Source organism: Typopeltis vanoorti, chromosome 4 (genome assembly GCF_054136105.1).
Source record: "Typopeltis vanoorti isolate ZY-2024b chromosome 4, IOZ_Tvanoo_1.0, whole genome shotgun sequence".
Lineage (NCBI taxonomy): Eukaryota > Metazoa > Arthropoda > Arachnida > Uropygi > Thelyphonidae > Typopeltis > Typopeltis vanoorti.
In genome coordinates, this window is record NC_143552.1 from 42520983 (window position 1) to 42541385 (window position 20403).

At 37.0% G+C, this 20403-nt stretch overlaps 1 protein-coding gene across 4 annotated transcripts in view; it reads left to right on the forward strand.

The window, feature by feature from the left end:
• Positions 1–20403, forward strand: part of LOC150107258 (N-acetyl-D-glucosamine kinase-like) — a 235193-nt gene that overhangs the window by 38521 nt on the left and 176269 nt on the right. For 2 of the 4 annotated variants that reach the window (XM_090391104.1, XM_090391105.1), the window contains 3 exons: positions 2480–2564; positions 16164–16262; positions 18674–18815. In XM_090391104.1, the coding sequence (XP_090247230.1) occupies positions 2480–2564; positions 16164–16262; positions 18674–18815 (326 nt within the window). Of the gene's footprint in view, positions 1–2479; positions 2565–15619; positions 15722–16163; positions 16263–18673; positions 18816–20403 lie in introns of those variants that run through there. The other 2 variants (XM_090391108.1, XM_090391107.1) reach the window with 2 other exon arrangements.

Here is a 20403-nt window from a genome sequence, read left to right on the forward strand (position 1 = left end):
CACTACTCTATGATAGAAAAATTTAGCCCTAACCCCCTTCTTGAAGCATTCATTCTCAACTTCCATGGATGCCTTCGCGTTATTTTTTTCATCCTCCATAAAATGAAAAATTCCCTCTACTAAAATCCTGTATCACCCTTTCAGAAGTTTGTAAGTCTCAATCATACACCCCTCCTTCTCCTGTTTGCTAGTATCTGAAGACTACATATTCTCAATCTGTTTTCATAATCTGTATTCCACAATCCTGATATCATTTTTGACACTCTCTTTTGCACTCTCTCCACTGTATCAGAATTACCACGGAATCCTGGAGACCAGGCGTAGTAGTCCAAGTGAGGTCTTACCAAGGCCTAGTCAAGTGGCAAAATGACTTATCTTTACATGTCAAGGTTTGTTTCAGCATTGCCATTTATTGTAGTATTGTCAATGGAAACGTTGTATCATTCAGAAATGTTTCATATCCGTCAGCATATATTTCCAGGTACAAAGAACTCCGAGTTAGTATAAAGAGAAACAGCGTTGGAGAATTACCTCTGCCACCAAACTTCACAGTTGGGATGATGTAACCAGATATAAGACATTTTTAAGGTACCCGCTACGCCAACACTAACTCGATCTGATCGGAAAAGATTTAAACGTGATTCTTCGTTCCGTATCCCTGACGTTTAGTGCTCTATGGATCAGGCACGAATTTTTTACAGCGTGGTCTGCACGGTTGGTTAAATTAGCCAACAAACGTTGGTTAATTGGTAGAGCCTCTGCTACTAATGCCTCGCAAAAAGTTAAGCAAGATTGATCGCGGTTAGTAGTTGGAAGGGCCAGGACATTTTAAGTGTAGAATCCTACTGCAGTTCGTAGAGGTTGTACTATTTCTGTAGGACGAAAATCCTCCAGGAATTTGAAAAACTTCATGACTCACATTTCTTCCCTTGAGCACTATGGCGTGATTGTAAAGATGGCGACATCCTTTGTTTTTCGCTCATTGTTGACCGTGGTCCACTCTGTTCACTTTTCAACACTTCAAGATTTGGTTTCTTCTTAGCCGATTTCGGTGAATTTTATATTACTGTCTTTGGCGTGACAAGTAGAGTTACTTGGGAACACTTTCAAATTAAAACAGGAGTTGGAACCACTTTAAAAGTATAAAAAACGGGAGCAGCGATATCATGCGCATGCCTACACAACGCCCTTTGTGTGTAATAATAATTACCTGACGCTGCAAAGGACTCCATATGGGAAGGCATTCCAGGCTCACTCTCTGCACACAGAATGGTCCTTTGTCTATCTACACACACATCGACATCTACAGTCTATTAATAGTATTTTTTTGTTTGTAAATTGGATATATTTTCTGGTCAATTTACCGGTATGAGGAATGAAAAACGCAGCTTTTTGGGAGTAAAAACCGCGCTATCCCTGTATGAGATCTGCTAACTTGAAGTTCATATAAAGATCCTATTGTCACTGTGGGAACTGAACTACTGGTTTTTCAGTTCAGAGGCAACAGTGTCCCCTCTTTCTTCCAATTACGCTACAGAGCGCCGTAATGTTGAATGTTTTGATTTATTTATTTACAGTTGCTCTTCTGTAGACACGGGCTATTTAGCTCTGAGATGTGCATACTACTACCGTTGCTGTAACTAGCTTTTCATGAGTCCTTTGCAATATTTTATCCCCCCCCCCCTTTTTTTTTTGAAAAAAAAACATAAAAATAAAACAAATACGATAGAAATAGATCGGTTAATCAAAAATGTTACAGAATCGGCCCCCATGGCGGCAAAATTTAAAATTGGAAAAGGAAAATATAATACTGATTATTTTTTGACATCCCAATTCAGGCCTATCCCCCCCTTCATCCTGGGGCCTGTGCACCCGTTGTACCTGCCTACTATTAATTTGTCTCCCTATAGGCTTTCTGATTTCCTAAGTTGATCGCTTTCAGGTTTTACTGCAGAGATTTCTGTACATATTGCAAGCACACTTTTGTCGTTAATATTAATTTCTGGGCCTTCCAGTGCATTTATTGGCTGGCATTCACATTTTCATTGCATGGCAATCTTGCTTAGCTGATTTTGGATGATGTAGTCCTTCAGTGTTTTAAACGATAAGCCTGCATCCATTAACACGTGACGCAGGAATATACACAGCCATATATTTCATTAAAAAAAAAAGTATCCTGATGCTTATTTGAGCATAATGAATATGCTATTGGTTATTACCTGAAATGGAGTGCAACAGTTCCATACAAAAATTTTGGAATATCGTTCCATCCCATGTTAAGAATACACATTTAAATACAGTGAAGTATATTAATTTATTTAAATAAGTCAGAAGTCTTTTACTTCCTAATATGCTCATGATATGTGGCTTACCAGTATGTGTAAAGATGCGTAATATAAGACCATTTTGTTTCATATTTCAATATTATTACATTAGCAAAATAAACATAGTGTAATCTTGTTTTGCATATATGAATCAGTGGTGCCTCAATATCCAGACTAGTGTTAATTAATGAAAATGGAGAAATCCTTGGTTGGGAAGAAGGAACATCGACAAATTATTTGGTAAGAAATCAGAATTATTTTAGAACAATATACTTTATGTAAAGTAAAATAAAGATTACATTTTCAAGTTAACTATTTGAGTGTAATATCATTAAGCTAATATGTTAATAACCTTTCAGTTAAGAGTGCAAAGTATTTCATGTATCCGATTCAATTATTACTGATAACGTTTTTTTATTGTTTTAAATAATTTGATTAATCATATCCTCTCCTTCCATCCCCCTTCCTTATAACATTAATCTTCCTATCTTCATGACAAAAATTAATTTCCAGTAATGCCTCACCCTTTTAGTCGCACATGTCATTTGTTTTTAGTTTCATCGACGTGTTATCTCCACACATTGGCGCACCCAGGAGGGGGCTAAGGGGGCCCTGGCTCCCCCCAAAAGAAAAAAGAAAAAAGACTAGAAAATTTTCCAAAAATCTTTTCCTAATTAAAATTCTTTTTTTTTTTTTTTTTAAATGTTGTGTCGTTTCTTCTGTTTCTATACTACATATGAATTAGCGGTCACAATGTTGTAAACGCAAGGCGAACGAAGTAGTGCTCGGGCGGTACTTTGTTTGCCCGAGCTGGGCCAGAGATCATGGTATCATGTATTGCCGATCACTGCAGATGCTCAGTCATAGCTCGTATGCAATGCGTGGTGTGTGTATTCTCAAATCGTCTACTCAACTCGTCCCCCCCAAGATTAAATCTTGAGTACTCGTCCCCCTCCAAGATTAAATCCTGAGTGCGCCACTGTCTCCACACATGCAAAGTTTATAGGCAGTGCTCATTCTGGTTCTTGTGTGTTATTTTGAACTTAAGAGAGTTTAGCTGAAGAGAGCCATCGTCGTTCATTTGGTTTCGACGATGACATTGGTTGGAAAGACCTAGGTTTGAATCCTGTCTAGGACGTGAAGAACCTTTATCAGAACGTTTCAGCCGAAGGCGAGTTAGCCAGTCTCCTAGGGAGATGGAAAAGTTTTGTTTATTTTCTCTCCTGGAAACTCGTGTTTTTCAACTCCCCCCTCAAAAAAAAAAAAAAAAAACAGGCAATCCAAGAAGAACACACGCAATTAATAGTCACAATACACTTTGCAGAGAGGATTAAACCACCTTAACAGGCGAGGGAAAACAGGAAATGAGTTTAGCTGACATTCTTTTTCTTCTATCATTTTCAACATTGCAAAATGGATGGCTTGTAACTTTCATTCTCTGAATCTTCTTCGCATTCAGGTTATTGTTCTCAAAACCTTTAAATAAAATTCAATAGAGCTGCTCTCCACAGAATTAAACAGGACTAGTGAGCGGTTGGATTTAAATGGAAAACAAAGGATGAATAGTTAGTTTCATTTATATCATAGTGCTACATTAAATGTGTTTAAAGCAGCATATGTAGAAGGAATAATCCTGAAGATCTGGAGGCTACCAAGCTCTAATCTTCACTATTACTGATAGCTGATTCAAGGCTATCAATGATCATAGCTATCGTGATCTGTAATACTATACACCATCATATAAAGCGTCAGCATACTGTCTATTTTCATGCGTTATGGGGTTAAAATCCTGATTTTCCTAGAGGAGAAACTCTACTTGCTTGTGCCAGAGAGAGTAATTTGTTAACTGGCTGGAAAAGGAGAAAAAAAAAAGCCTAGAAAAAACTTTCCCTTGTCAAATAGAACATAACCTGTAGTGGTCCTTCTGGAGATCTATGGAAAGCAAATGCCGTTTCACAGATGAAATGCTACCAGAGCCTGGATACAAAGCTATTTATAATTCCAAACTCTGGCAATATCAGTAATTTTGCGGCCTTCTTTCATCTGTCCAATAATTCTTGATCTAGATTATGTCGTTGAGACATTACAATACATTCTTAGTTTGCAACTTTATTCCTTCACGAAAAGAGCTTCCTTCGAACACAGCTCGCTTAGCAGCCTTTTGCGTTTTACCCTGTTGAATGCTACCTCGTGATCCCTTTGCGCGCGATTCGAAAATTTGAATGTGCACCAGCTTTCTACTCGAAATAGACAGTTATACAAATTTCCACAAGCTGATTCGTCTGAATTTGCAGTTGTAATCTTCAGAAATAGTGTTAGTCCTGAAATTTTGGACACTAGTGTATTACAACCAATTATATCCTGTTATATTGTAACCAATTTTATAATAAACATTCTTGTTATTGGAATGAAAGGTGGTAACCGTTTATTGCATTTTATGATTTAATTACTGATAAGATTTTTAATAGGGAACTTATGATGGAACCGAAACAGTTTGATATAAAGTAATATTAATGTTGCACAAAATGACTATGACACTATGACAAAAAAGAATCTCTCTCTCATATATTAATCCCAACAAAAAGACGTATCACAATATACAAACAATACCAGTATCTCCTCATTAAAAAAATCACACATGTCTACTAGCAGCCGTGACATTAACATCAATATGAATGACATTCATCATCACTCAGTCATTCAAACTAGACTTACTCTTCTCCAAGCCGAAATAGCATCTACATCCGCTATTGTCCACTTCCAATGTCGAAATTATACGCTTCACAATTCTTTTTGCCACAAGGATGGCACCTGTGCCTTTGTCAGATCAGACGTTGTAAGATGATGAGACTGTTCTCCAAACTTAACTACTCAGATCTCTTCTCCATGACACTGAACCATTTGCGGTCCAGCCATCCAGATAGTGAGGTCATCTTCCTATGCAACCTCAACGTCGCAGTTCCAACTGGTTCCAGTTTTCCAACATCACCGAGCAAGCTGGAATAGATGCAGGGATCTTTGCCATATGCAATAATCTAAAGCAAATCGTACATCTACGTGCATGAGTTCCTAATAACTCTCTTCACTCTCCCAATACTCTGAATGTTTTTTTAATCAGTCCTACTTTCAAATACATCATAGAGGTCACCTCCCTTCTTGGCAACTCAGATCATAATATTGTGCAAGACTCTTGCACAAAATGCCCTTTCTCAAACCACTCCTGACCTAGTATCCTCTGGTACTGCAAAGGTGTCAAATGGGATGACCTCTGGAACTTCTACTCTTCCTTTCCACGGTTATGACTGTTGCTTCAGCTCACGATCCTGACACCTACTCCGAACGAATCAGAAATTATCTTCACCGGCATGAGCGGCCTTCATCCTCCATCCTATCAAAAATCCTAATCTGCTTTTCAAGCCTTGGTTCAAACCAAAGTGTATCAAAGCAGTAGAAAAAATAAAAATTCAGCTTTCTAGTGGCTTGTCTCAAGAACTCTGCAAAACAGTCATCAGCAGATCTGAAGTTTATTTCATAAAGGCCAACCAGAAACTTTTCTCCTGACCAAATAGGAGCAGTGCCTTCCAAGGTTGTTGGATGTAACTTATGCTCACCTGCATTTCCGTCACTCTCTCTCTCACTATTATTACTTCAACCAAAGATAAAGCTGACCTATCATCGTTCTTTTCGTCAAACATCTGCATAAATGACAACGGAAATCGCATACTGGAATTCGAACACTGTATGCTTCCTGTAGTTTTTCGGCAAAAAACATTAGAAAATTACTAAATAATTTGGACACTACAAGTCTCCTGATCCTGATGGCATCTTTCCAATTGTTTAAAAACATTGTAGTCCAGAACTAACGCCCGTCCTGTATAATCTGTACAATCTATTATACATAGCTGGTACTTATCCAGCCTATTCAAAAAAAAAAAAAGGGGAGGGGGTGCAGAAAATCTCGCCATCAAACTACGGACCAATCGTTATCACATGTTCTCCAAAATAATGGATTAAGTCGCCACTAGTCAACTTCTCCACTGCCTAGAAGTTCACCAATTAACCAGCAACCACCAGTAAAGATTCCGCCGTTCAAGAGCTACAGCTAACCTCTTCGTTTATATCACCCACCACTAATTACACATGATATGGAAAGGTTCAGAAAAACTTGCTCTGTTGCTATTGATTGATAGCAACAGAGCAACAGACCAACTCTGATGGAACAAGAGATACTTGTTCCATCAGAGGTTTTTTAATTCCCAGGAAAAACACCAGGAAATAAATTGCTATTAACAATCGTTGACATTAATGATGATAATATTCAGGCTGAAATATGGCTTGAAATAAATATTATTACTTATTTCCTTGTGTGTTTTGTGTGAATTAAAGAAATGTTGCTCTTGATATTTCCGCAGCTTTTGATCATGTTTAGCATCAAGACCTACTAAGCAAATTTCTATCCTTTGTACCTCACCTGCCATCCTCTGTAATTGGGTAGTCATATTTCTCACTTCGAGCTTCACCAATGCAGGAGTGCCTCGGGGCTCAGTCCTATCACCTACACTTTCTCCTGTACATATACGACCTACTCTGTCGCGACTATTACTAGTCAGAGCTTTGGAGATGATGATACTCCTTATTCCAACTCATTTAACAAACCATGTAGTTGGCAGACAACGCTTCAAGATCATCTACCACTAGTACCTAAAGCATTAATGTACAAAGTATGCTTCAATGGACCGAGGATCATTTATTCCCTTTCAATGCTACCAAAACACACTCTTGTCTCTTCTCTCAAAAGAGATCTTAGCTGACATTCCATTAACTTCAGAAATGCACAAATCATCAAATAGGAGAAGATCTCTTGAACTAATGTTTAGATCTAGTTTTTCCAGACACAAACACACATCAATAGTCATCAGTACAAAAATATAAAAAAAGTCATTCTTTCGTCCAGGATGCTGTTTTACACCTATCCAACTCTTAAATTTATACATATTCTAAATCTTCCTATCCTTAAAATACTGCTCAGATATTTGGGGTGGAGCACCAAAAACTTCTTTAAAATTTCTTGGTCCTATCCAGAAGAGTGCAATTCGGCTCACAGATGATTTCTTTTACAGATTCACTTAAGCCTTTTTAGTATGGAGTTATGATAGGGTCAAAAAGTCGATATCTGAAAGAAAGACGTGCGAGATAAAGAGAAATGAGGGCTTGACTAAGAGAGAAGGAAAAATTAAGGAGCGAGTTTGACGATTCAACCATAAGAGGAATGATCGGCGAGAGATTGACAAAATCGTGCTTTCCCGGTGCAAAAATAATGATGTTAGTGAGGCTATTAGAGCACGAAAGAGTAAAGTGAAAGAGATGATCGTTTTGGCTGGAACGAATGATTTGAAAGGAGAGAAGTATGGCATGAGAGAGGACATGAAAGAATTATTGAAAGTAGCAAAAGAAAGTGAGAGAATTAAGATAGTGAGTCAGTCCGAGGTATGACAGTAGAACTGAGAAGGAGGGCCATAATAGTGAATGACTCGATGCGTAGGTTATGCAAAAGGTGGACTAGTGTGGAGTTTGTGGAGTGAGTTTGGCCGCAAAAGAACTTGTATAAGAGGTATGGTTTGTATCTGAATGGATATGGTGTTCAGAAGTCTGGAAAAGTGTTGTTGAATGAAGTGAATGTGCAAAATCAGGGAAACTAGAACTTTTAGGGGGTGAGGGAAGCTGTTGAGTGGATATGCAGACGTCAGTAAAGTTGAATGTAAGAATGTGTATAAAATTCATAAGTTAGTACCTCTAATAACAAGCCAGAATGGGGCAGTTACTATAAAGTGTCAGAATAGCGGTGGGCATGAGGGTCATTTGCACTTTATGTACACTAATGCCAGGAGCATTCAGAACAAGCAGGAGGAATTTTTGGGATTGGTTAATTCATTCTCGCCCAAGGTTATTGGCATTTCTGAGACAAGGATGACAGAAGATGATATAATCAGTGGCCAAGTCTGACACCTGCCTCGAGTCCAGAGACCCGAGCTATGTGGAAAAATTAAGAGATCTATAAGAACGATATACAGTTCGATGCTGCTATATACCAGGGAATGGAAAAGATAATGGCGATATTATTATTATTCGTAACACCTCCAAAGAGTCCGAAGACTAATCGCGGGAGGACACCTACAACTGTCTCAACTGTCTCTCAGTATGCATCGGCAAATCAAGTGGAAGGCGGGTACTTATTATCACCTTTGACCTCCAGGGAGGTCAAGGACTCATCGAGGGAGGCTGTAAATTACCCAATCCAGCTATCATACTATTATGGAGAATTTAAACTATGGGATCATAGATTGGAAGGAGAGGACACATGTGAGGAAGGAAATAGAATTTATGCAGTCAAAGTGATAATTATCTGAGCTGCATGTGATGTAATATACTAGGAGTTCAAATATGCTCGATCTAGTAATTGCATCTGAGAATTTGTCTATAACGAATATCACCACGTTGCCAACTGTTAGTGATATTGATCATACCTAGGAGGTGGCTAAATGTATAGAATTTTCAGTTGGGGGGGGGTATATATGGAATAGGGCTGGTAAGTATGACAAGCTTGGGCGATTGTTTGGATCATTGCCATGACATGTGAAACTGCAAGGACTGGATGTTGACAGTGCATGGGAAGTGATAAAGGAGTATTTGAGGGAAGTAATGGCAGACTGAATACTTAGTCAAGAAAGTAAATCAAATGGGAGTTAAATGGATGAATATGATCATTAAGCTGGAGCTGCCAACAAAAAAAAAATCTGGGGAAAATTCAAGGAGTAAAGTGACTAGCAGGCACAAGAATAGTACAAAGCACAATCCAGTAGGGTAACCAGTGTGGTAAGAAAGGCAGAAGCACAGTGTGAAAGGAAATTAGCAATACTCTCTAAAGATAATCCCAAACAGGTCTTTCGATATGCTGCAAATAAAAGAAACAATGTTTATAGCAGAATGCTTTTAATGAATACCGATGGTAGGGAGGTAACTGAATCAGTCGAAATAGTAGAATTACTAATTCTACTATTTCGTATATCATCCAGGTGGAGATATTGCAGTAACGAGAGAGACAAAGACTTGTATGGGAACTGAGATAAATGAAATCGAGGTGCATAGCATATCACAGAACATTAATGTGAATACAGCTGTGGAAATGGATGTCATACCAGCTGGAGTTTTACATGAAGTTGCTAGGGATTTGTCAGTACCCTTCACAACATTGTTTTATCTAGGTCTCAGCTCTCGGTTAGTTCTGAGGGGTGGAAAGATGGAGGAGATAGTTCCATTGCACAAATGAGGCTCCTAGATTAGCATAACAAATTACCAACCGATCAGCATATCAGGAGTTGTCAAAGTATTGGAGAAGTTGATTTCCACCTATCTGTTGTAGATAGATGGAAATGGAATACTGTATGGGAGGCAACTTGGTTTTGTGAAGGATGGGTCACACCTCAGTAACTTGCTAACGTTTTATAATACAGTGACACGTGACAGCTGATTCGGATAAAGGTAATGAGTTATAGTGATACTGCTGGACTTTGCAAAAGCCTTTGACAGGATACCACATGGAATTCTAATAATTAAACTGCAACACGTGGGGATGGATATGGGGTTGGTGAGGTGGTTGATGGAGAGATATCATCAGAGAGTAGTTTATTCAGGAGTATAGTCCAGAAGAAGGCCTGTGACTAGTGGCGTGTTGCAGGGTTCTGTTCTTGAACCACTACTGTTTAATTAGTACATTAACAATATAGGAAGGGATCTGAGAGGAACTGTTCACTTGTTTGCCAATGATGTAGAGTTGGGTAGATCAATACAGATGATAAAATTTTGCAGGATGATTTGGATAGATTGAAGTCTGGGAAAAGGAGAATGGATATCAGTTTAATGTGGCAAAGTTTGGTGTTATGCGTTTTGGGGTGGAAAGATTACCAGCTGTATACCATATTGATGGAACTGTACTCCAGGAAATAGAAGCCAGAGATTTGGGAGCTGTTAGTGGATAGAGAATTAAAGTTTAGAGGGCACATAGCAAATGTGGCTAAAGCAGCTCATCAGATTACATGGTTACTGAATAATACTTTGACGTGCAGAGACAAGCAGGCTATTATGCTTCTTTATTGAGCCTTGATAAGACCCATCTTGACTACTGTATGCAGATCTGGGCACCAGGGTTCTTGGCGATGCCAAAGAGGTGGAGAGGATCAAGAGGTGAGTGATGACCAAGATGGTGATAGCATGTCTATGGAATGAACCTTACGAGAACAGGTAGATGATTTGTGTTTTAAAGATGATAGGCGGGAAAAGAGATGATATGATTGAGAGATACAAATTACTGAAGGGATTGGTAGAAGAATAATTCAGAGGAAATTTTTCAGAACAGGTAGCGTGTTGGCAGAAGTAGGAACCATCCATGGAAAGTGAGTGAGTGTAGTTAGCATGCACCTATGTCCAAAACGAAACCCGAACTTTTCGAAAACAGAAGAAACTAGTAGTGCCATCTGTTGTATCTTTTTGTTTTCTAAAGCGGCAACCTTCATTAGTGTTGTGTCAACTGTTTATGACATTTGTTTCATTAGAAGCCGAGTTATAGTGCCAAGAGTGACAGTGTATTTTGACGAACGTTCGGAAAATGAGTTTTAGACAGAGCTATTGACTTTTGTGTTAAACTTGGTAAAAGTTTTACCTAAACGCATCAAATGCTTCAAAAAGCATATTGCGACGAATGCTTATCCCGTACTCAAGTTTACGAGTGGCTTAAGCGATTTCAAAGTGGTCGTGAGACGCTTGAGGACGACGAAAAGCCGGGCATCAAACACTGCACTGAGCGAAGTTAACATCCAAGAAGCGCATGGTTTCATCAAAGAAAAACTGAAATCATCCGTGAGATTGATTAAAGATGAATTGGGGATTCCAAAATCAACTGTGCACAACATTTTGATGTAGAGTTTGGACCTTTGTAAATTGAATTCGCGATTTTTTGCCCACAAGTTGACCGATGACCAAAAAATGTATCGAATTGAACACTGCAAGGACCTCATTAAAACCGCTCGTGAGGACTCAAACTTCCTTGAAATGATCGCTACTGGTGACGAAATGTGGTGTTTTGAGTATGAGCCCGAAACAAAATGCCAGAGTGCTGAGTGCAGACCACTAGAAGAGAAGAATCTCAAAAAAAGTCGCTTGGAGAAGTCAAAAGTAAAGACTGCTGATTTTTTTCTACGATTCCAAGGGCATTACCCACAAAGAGTCCTTTCCGCCTGGCCAAACGGTCAATAGCGAGTTTTATCTCGAAGTTTGAAGCGATTGATAGCTAGAATTCGTCGGCTTCTAATCAAACAAATGTTATAAACAGTTGGCAGAGCACTAATGAAGGTTGTCGCTTTCGACAACAAAAAGATACAACAAGCGGCGCCACTAATTTCTTCTATTTTCGAAAAGTTCGGTTTCTTTTTGGACAGAGGGTGTAAATGTCAATTATTTTTTTGCTTGGATTGGTAAATGAGTTTAATAGGTTGCCAATCTGTTGTAGGTGATTATGAATGAGTTCAAAGCAAAGTGTGATAGATACCCACAGATATTGGATAGTGCTTGACATGATGTTTAGGGTCTTCGATGAGTCTAAGGCTCTTCGGAGTAGTCCATAACGGCGCCATTTAAAGTAATGAGTTAAGTGAAAGAGCCAGAAATGTACTAAGAAACTAATTTGTATAAGTATAAACATGGAAACATTAGAATATTATTATTTCGTGATACTTCCAAGGAGTTCAAAGACTCATCGAGAGAGGGAACCCTCTCTACAACTCTCCGTCTCTACCACTTAATCTACCAACTACACCAGACCGCCACTATGATCATCATCTACACCAATGCCATCTGTTACCCACTACTAGGTTTTTTTGTCTGAAAATTGCATGTGTTTTGAAGGCCGATTTGTTTCTTTGCAGGATGAAAAACTCGAGTTTCTGGAAGAAAAAACCCTTCTACTTCTGTATGAGACTGGCTAACTCATCTTTAATTGTGAAAAAAAAAACATATCCCTCTCGTCACGACGAGAATCGAATTTAATAAATATAATCCAATAACTTATCAGATTATGTACTGTGAATTAGATATGTTTAAAAGAAAAGCTAAAAACAAGTAACTAGTAATATTAATACCAGTGTCTTTCTCCAGTGATTACTAATTCCGATTATATATAGAAAGGAAAGATAATCCAGTTAGGGGATTGCTGTAGAGCATATTAGGCAACTAAATATTAGGTTAAATGTTAAAACACAGATATTTAATTACTTTCATTTAATCCGGTAGTTAAATTCTAGAATAAGTTCGGTCCCTATACAAAATAACCAAATTGGTGGATTGGTAGAGCCTCTTCTACTAATGGCTCAGTTAAGTAAGTTTGAGCGCGGTTAGTAGTTGTAAGGGGCCCAATCGTTCGATGCTGTTGGCACACTCTCCCTCGATGAGTCTTTGGACTCCCTGGAGGTGTCAAATAATAATAATAATAATAATAATAATAATAATAATAATAATAATCTACCTTTGATTGCTGTCTGGAGAAGCTCCAAACCTCTCCGACCCTTTCATCATGCATTTGTAATCAGGTGACTGTTGATATTGAAACTGTAAAAATTGTTGAATAATAACACAATGATACAGGCATGATTACCGTAAAGGAAGAAAACTCAGAAAACAGAAAAATGTTCCTACAAAATAACCAATTGTATTTACCTTTGAATGCAATCCACTGGTCAAGTGTCCAGCAAGTCAGCAAATCTTTCCTTTCATTCAGTGTATTAATATTGCCCGAGAGTGTGGTGTCTGCAAGGAGTTTCAGTGTGTTTAAGACATGGTATGATGAGATGTGTGTGTGATAAAAGGACCTCCCAGATGAGTCTTTGACTCCATGAGGTTTTGGGAAATAATAATAATAATAATAATAATAATAATAATAATAATAATATTATTATTATTATTATTATCGCATTGCAACTGATGAGAATTCTGTGGATTTGTTACCGACCTCTTTCTCTTCAGAAACTACACTCAAACTGCCATTACAAACTCGTTTTGTATTATCATTGTCATCCGAGCTATTTTTCCGTTTAAAGAAGGTACCAATGTATTTATCCATAGTTGAAATACCATACTTACTTGAATATAACTCGCGCCCCTAATTTTACTTTTTGAAACAAGAAATTAAAAAGTTTCGCAATATACCTTGCACATGAAAAAAAGCTTAAATGTGTTCACGTCAAGCTCAAGCGATACTAGCTCACTTGCAGTGGCAAACAACACACCCCTCCCCAACAGCCACTATACTGCAGATACATGAAAAATAAGTACTTTTTATTATGTCAGTGAATAAGGTATAAGCAGTCTGTACAGCACCATCGACAGGGTGTAGCATAGAGGCAGCCTGCCTCACGGCACAGCTTAATAAGGGTGCTCGTTCAACCATATTGCAGTAGGCGCTGTCGCCATGCTAACAATTTCTGGTAGCATAGAAAGTGTGGAAAGAAGTTTTTCCAAGCTTAAACTGATTAAAAATTATTTGTGAACAGCAGTGACTCATGAAAGATTGTTGGTCTAGCAACTATATCAATAAAGGTGGACATAGGTTATGATTGAAATTTAGAAGAGCTTATAAACAGTTTTATTGTGCGATATCCCCATAGAACAAACATTTAATTAATATTATTAGGTAATGGTTTTGCATTAATGCTTCTCTTGTAATAAAAGCAAAATAGCAATTGGAGATTTTCTTATATTTTTGCCTTATAATCCATCAGGGGCAATATTTAACTGTTTGTCTCAGGGCGCGATCTAATCTGGCGACTGCCCTGAGTCTGTGTAATATATTTCTCAATAAATAGTGCAATTAGAGACAACTGGGATTAAAATGACAGTAATTAATGAATCACATGTCCCTCGTACAGAAACTATACTGTATAGGCCTAAGCAAAACCATATGTTGCACCAGCAAACATAGTATCTAATTAAAAACTATTGTTATTAATTAAATGCGTGTTAGTTCGTCTGCCGCAAAGCAGCAATAAAATTCAACCGAAAGTGTTAAAATTAAGAAATATATATATAGTGAATGCTGTTATGGCAGTTTCACATACGGAATTCGGTTGAAGAGAATTAGCATTTCAACTCAATTGTCAGCTATGCTTTTATCTTTTGTTAATCCCGCACTAATCATTTGCACGTCTTAATAACCTGCCATTGCTGTCTGTTTTGCGTTAGGCTTAATTACTGTAAAGGGAAAAAAGTCACAAAACATAAAAATGTTAAGGGGGCCGAGCCCCGGCTGAATTTAATCACTGGTTTACTCTCGATTAATGTTGCCATCATATGTTATTCCCTCCCACTCCCCGTTCCTTTCCAAGCTGTCTGAGGAAGTTTTTGCTTCCGGAATGATAGCGTCCTGCCAGCGAGGCGGAAAGGGGGAAAAAATGTGTAAACATGGTTGTAGACGAACAACAATGATAAGATTGTAACCTATTTAAATTCGCAAGAGAATCTGCAGACTGAAGTAGGTTAAGGGATTGATAACCAGTGACCAGTATATAAGAGGCAACTGACAGATCAACAGGTTTTCAAAGGCAATGTTACAAAGTCGTTTTTCAGGATCTGTTGGAAGTTTGGCATTAGTTTTGATAAGAAAGTGTGATGCGATAATAAGTCCAAAAATCCTGAAGTGTCTTAGGAGATTATGTGGTTATTATTATTTTTTTTATAGAACCGGAAATACGTGTTTGCTGTATATCAGTTTCGTTTGTAAACATTGCCTTTTATGATAATGACATCTAAACAGATATTATAAATATCAGGAAATTAGCGTGTTGGTTATTAAATTCTGTTCGGAATATAAGTTTTTGTTGTGTACATATTTGATTGTAATTTTGTGATGGTGCATGAGTACCCCAAATCTTTTTTTTTTTTTTGTTAATTTTTACTCTACTTCCTTACACAAGGTTATTAATAAGACAGCTCAGTATAACATAGCATGCTTATTTGTCTAAAATAAGACCGCTATTTGCGGTTCCAAACACCCTATATGTTTTTATTATTCATTATGATAATAGTCGAATGCAGTATATAATTATAAGTTATCCTTATAATTATATACCGCAATGGAAATTGAAACAGCGCTATAAACATGACAAACTTTCTGAAGTACTGTTATTATTATTAAGAAAGACCTCAGGGCCTCATATCAGTTGACTGTGTCATGTGTAGTAAAATCTGAAACATGAAAGCGGTATTTAGTTATGTATGATATGGGAATAACAAGTGATTATCATGTGTGATACTGAGGCAGCTTATGTCATTCCATAAAGTTCCCATATTTTCAGGTACTGTATTTGGTCTCTTAAGCAGGGTTACCAAATTCTTAACTTCTGAGTACTCATATGTTCCCAAACCTTGTGTAAATGTAAAAAAGAAATTATGTTAAAAATTATTTTTTATAATAGTGACTGGATCTGATGACATGAGAAAATCTAACTGATAAAGGAATGCTTTTACTATCTGTATCGTTATCCTTTAGATAATTCTACATGATCATTTGTGTTGCACTCATAAGTTTATTTCTCAGCATGTATGTCATCTTTCTCTTTACTTGCAGGCCTGTAATCACAACCTATTAAACTTTTTTTTTTTTTTCATCTCTGCACCAAAAGCAATAAACTTATAGCCACTGCTTCCTTCTCATTCTTTCTTTATTTTCATGTTACAATATTTAAAAGGTTTTATTTTTTATAATGAACTGATTAAATATTCATTTATTTGTTTTAGCTTGTAGGTATAGAAGAATGCCAAAATGTTATATATGGAATGTTCAAGAAAGTACAAGAAAAGGCTGGTCTTGAACCGACAGTTCGTCTTGCTGGAATGGTGAGGTTGATAGAAATTTAGGTTTGTTGGCAAAATAATTATGGCTATTAAAATTGTTTTCAGTTGTCTGCAACATTTATTTAGCTTTGCTATAGAAATATTAAGTTATTACAGATAATCATTCTACTTTGAAACATTACAAAAAAATAAAAATAAAATAAAATAAATTGAACAGAAGTAACATATCTGCACCATCAAGAACTGTCAGTTTCTAATACATCTACAAGAACTGATGTAATTTTTTGCCATTGCATGTGCATATTTTTTTGTATCAGCACAATGGACTTAGCAACAGAAATCATTCTGTGATGTGTAGTTTTTGTGGCACTTTTTTAGAATTGTCTGTTAATGTTTAATTGTCATTCTGTGATCATGTACTGACAATGCCTTTGATATTTAGATGAAATTTTATGCTAATAAAGCATTTTATGTGAGTTTTCCTCTGGTATTATAATTCTTTTCAGTATGCCAACTCACAGTATTTAATTATTGAACAAGTAATGTGTAGTTGATGAATTCATATCTGTGAATTTTGTTTAGAAGTGGTTTTGAGTAGGAAAATTCAGTGTGGAACCACAACTGGACCTTTCATTTATTCATGGTATAAACAGTTTAGAGAGAAAGAGAGAGGGTAGGTTGCTAATACAGTGATAAAAATCCCTTAATTGGTTTTTGCTGCAATAAAACAAACATATTGATAAAGATTCATCACATTCTTAAATGGGATTCAGAAAGAGCTTTGGGTTGGAAAGATCTCTTTTCAAATGGACATCATTGTTACTGACTGAACTACAAAAGTGAACTACTTAAGTACTGAACTTCTAAAATTATGATGAACTCTATAGTAAGCAGATATCTTTCTCCTTTATTGTTTTTCTTCTTTTTTTTTTTAAAAGGAAGTCTTCCTTTTCTTAAATATTCTAGAACCTATAAAACCTACTCTTTCCGTGCAAGATTTCCAAAGATCAGATAGAAGTTATAAAATTCAGGATAACACCATAATGCTGCATCTTTACAAAATTGGGAACATTTCCTGTCGAAGGAGCAAGTATTTTTCTCTAATAATAAATGTGCTCTAATACCTCCTCATACACCTGAATTTCTTCATCCAGTGAAGAGGAAACAGTGAGCTCAATGTTGCATATAACGGGTTGACAGCCTTTAGCAAAATGGGCACTCATTAATCAAACTACCTCTTCTGCATCTGTCACCCTCACACCATCTGCATTCAGTAGAGTTATTCTTTCATATTCATTTTTTTCTTTTACTTGCAGCATAAAGATACAATTCTTTGGGGTATCTTTAGCTTACAGAGAGAGCCAGTTTCTTTTCATACTCACACTTAGCTTTTCATACAACAGTTGTGACTCTTCTAGCCTGGTGCTTATAATTTTCATAGCAGACATCATCCTTATGCACACAGTATTCCTTCTACATCATCCTTTTCTTACAAAATTTGTGCTTGATGAGATTACATCCATTTGATTCCTACAGATCACTACAAATTATATTCTTGGTTTAATATTTTATCTAATTATAAACAAACAAGGTTTGCCTCTGTGCATGAAGTTTTCTGGCATCTTTAATTTATAGTCTAACCAAGTGAAAAACTTTCAACATTCATCTCTTCCAGAGTATTTTAATAATAAGGTGATCTTTTCACTACTTGTATATGGGAAATATGACTTTTGCATTACTTCAATCTTGGTGTCCCTTCTAGGTTTGGCTCCCACTGATGAGATTTAATGGTGTTCATCTTTGGGCTTGCTTTCCTCCTGTGGAGTAGAAAGGCCCTGCTCACTGGCAGTCTTTGCCTGTCACTGACTGGAACCACTGCTGAGTTTCCTGTCGTGTAATGATTCAGGTCAGGAGTGAAGAGTTTAGTAGTTATCCTTTAGGGTCATTCAGTGAGATTTAGAGTGATCTTGTAGATGACTGAGTTTTTGGAGAGGTATCCATGCACTTTAACATACCTCAATAAAAGTTTTGAGACTGGTCTGGGTAGTGGCCCTTCCCATAATGCATAGCATTATGCATGTCCAAAAGGGGGTATGCTTTGCATTATGGGATACTAAGGCAACTGATGCTAAGTCATTAGCCTCTGTATACAAGTAGCTCAGTCATGAAGATACTTGATGCATAAATTCATTTGCTTACACTTGGATAAAGGATTAAACCAAGAATATAATTTCTTGGCATCTTTAATTTATTGTCTAACTAAGTAGGGGGGGAAAAACTTTCAGTACAAATAAAATGCAAGTGGCTTATTGGCAGGTGCTCAAATCTGCCTAAATCAAACAAGAATCAAACAGAGAACTTACTGTATTTATATTTTGTAAGATTATTATTATATTATCATTAATTATAGTTTAGGCTTCATCTTTAAAAATAATAGTTATATTTATTTTCAGGGTCTTTGTATGAGTGGTTGTGAACAAGAGGAAAGCAATCGACAGTTTGAGACATCTTTTCTGAAACGATTTCCAGATTTAACAGAGTCATGTAAAGTTTATAGTGACACAGTAGGTGCTCTCATGACAGCTAGTCCTAAAGGTTTGTTGAAAGAAATATTTACCATAAATAATAGTATTTCTTCTTCTTCTCCTGTAGTCCTAAATGAATCGTTGGGTCATTCATGGCTGGTAGGTGATACTCTTTGCTAGCCTCCTCCAGTCATCTCGGTCTCTTGTTCTTGATGTCAGTTGAGAAAGGGAGGAATTTGTCCATTTTTTGATGTTATCAGTCCATTTTAATCGAGGTTGGCCCCTAACCCTTGATCCCGGAACGATTCCTTCTAGTGCTTGCTTTGGAATGCCATTAGCCCTCTCCACGTGTCCGAACCATTTCATCTGTCTTCTTCTGATGACTGTCAGAATATTTTCCCTTTTTCTCCCATCTATTGAATCAATCAGTTTTCGGACATTTTCATTGGTTTCGTGAGCGGTATAGGGAATTTTCAAAAGTCTTCTGTAAGTTTTCATTTCGAAAGACAGGAGTCTCCTCTCATCTTCCTTCAATAAAGTCCAGCCCTCACAACCATACAAGAGGACAGAATTCACCAAGGTGTCAATTAGTCTTAGTCTGGTTGCGATTGCTATTCTGTTATCTCCCCCACAATGGTTTTAACTTCTGTAGGGCCACGGTTGCCTTAGCAATTCGGTATTTAATGTCGATTTTTGAACAACCATCTTGACTCAACGTGCTTCCTAAATAAGTGAACTTCTTTACATTCTCAATTTGTTTATTGCCAATTTCCATCTTTAAGAATTCAATGTCTGATTTTGAGGTTATCATTGTTTTTGTTTTTTGTAGGTTTATGTATAATCCATATTTTTTTAATGTTCCGAAAACACGGCTGGTTATCTCTTGTAATTCTTCTTCACTTTTTGCCAGAAGATCGATATCATCAGCGAAACGTAAGTTATTTATTCGTAGTCTGCCAACTACTATTCCAGTGTCATATTCATAAAGAGCTTCATCTAAGACATATTCCAGAAAGAAGAAAAAGAAGAGGGGACAAGATGCATCCTTGTCTTACCCCCTGTTCTGCCCGGAACGGTTCACTGCTGTAATTTTTAATTTCAATTCTCATATCAGATGAGGAATAAAGAGATTTAATAATCCTAATGATTTTGTTGTCAATACTATAATGTTCTAAAATTTTCCATAATGCCTCGTGCCATATTGAGTCAAAAGCTTTCTGAAGGTCTAAGAAGTTGTGACAGATTATTTTGTTATGTTCTATGTATTTTTCGCCTAGTATGTGTATTGTAAAAATATGGTCAATTGTACTTCTGGAAACCCGCTTGTTCATCTGATAATCTGCTTTCTATTTTCTTTTCGATTCTTGACAATGGTATTTTTAACAGGATTTTGCTTGGATGACTAATAAGACTTATTGTTCTATAGTTGCCACATTTATTGCTGTTTCCCTTTTTAGGGATGGGTACAAGGACAGAAGTCTGCCAATCAGAAGGCCAAGTCTCTATGATGATGTCATCTCCTTCGCGTATCAGTTCCACTGTGACACCATCACTTTCCGGTGATTTTCCTTTTGAGGAGCTAACTGCTGCAATAACTTCCTCTTTTAATATCGGGTAATCTCCTTCCTCCAAACCTCCTGGCAAAATTCCATCCAAAA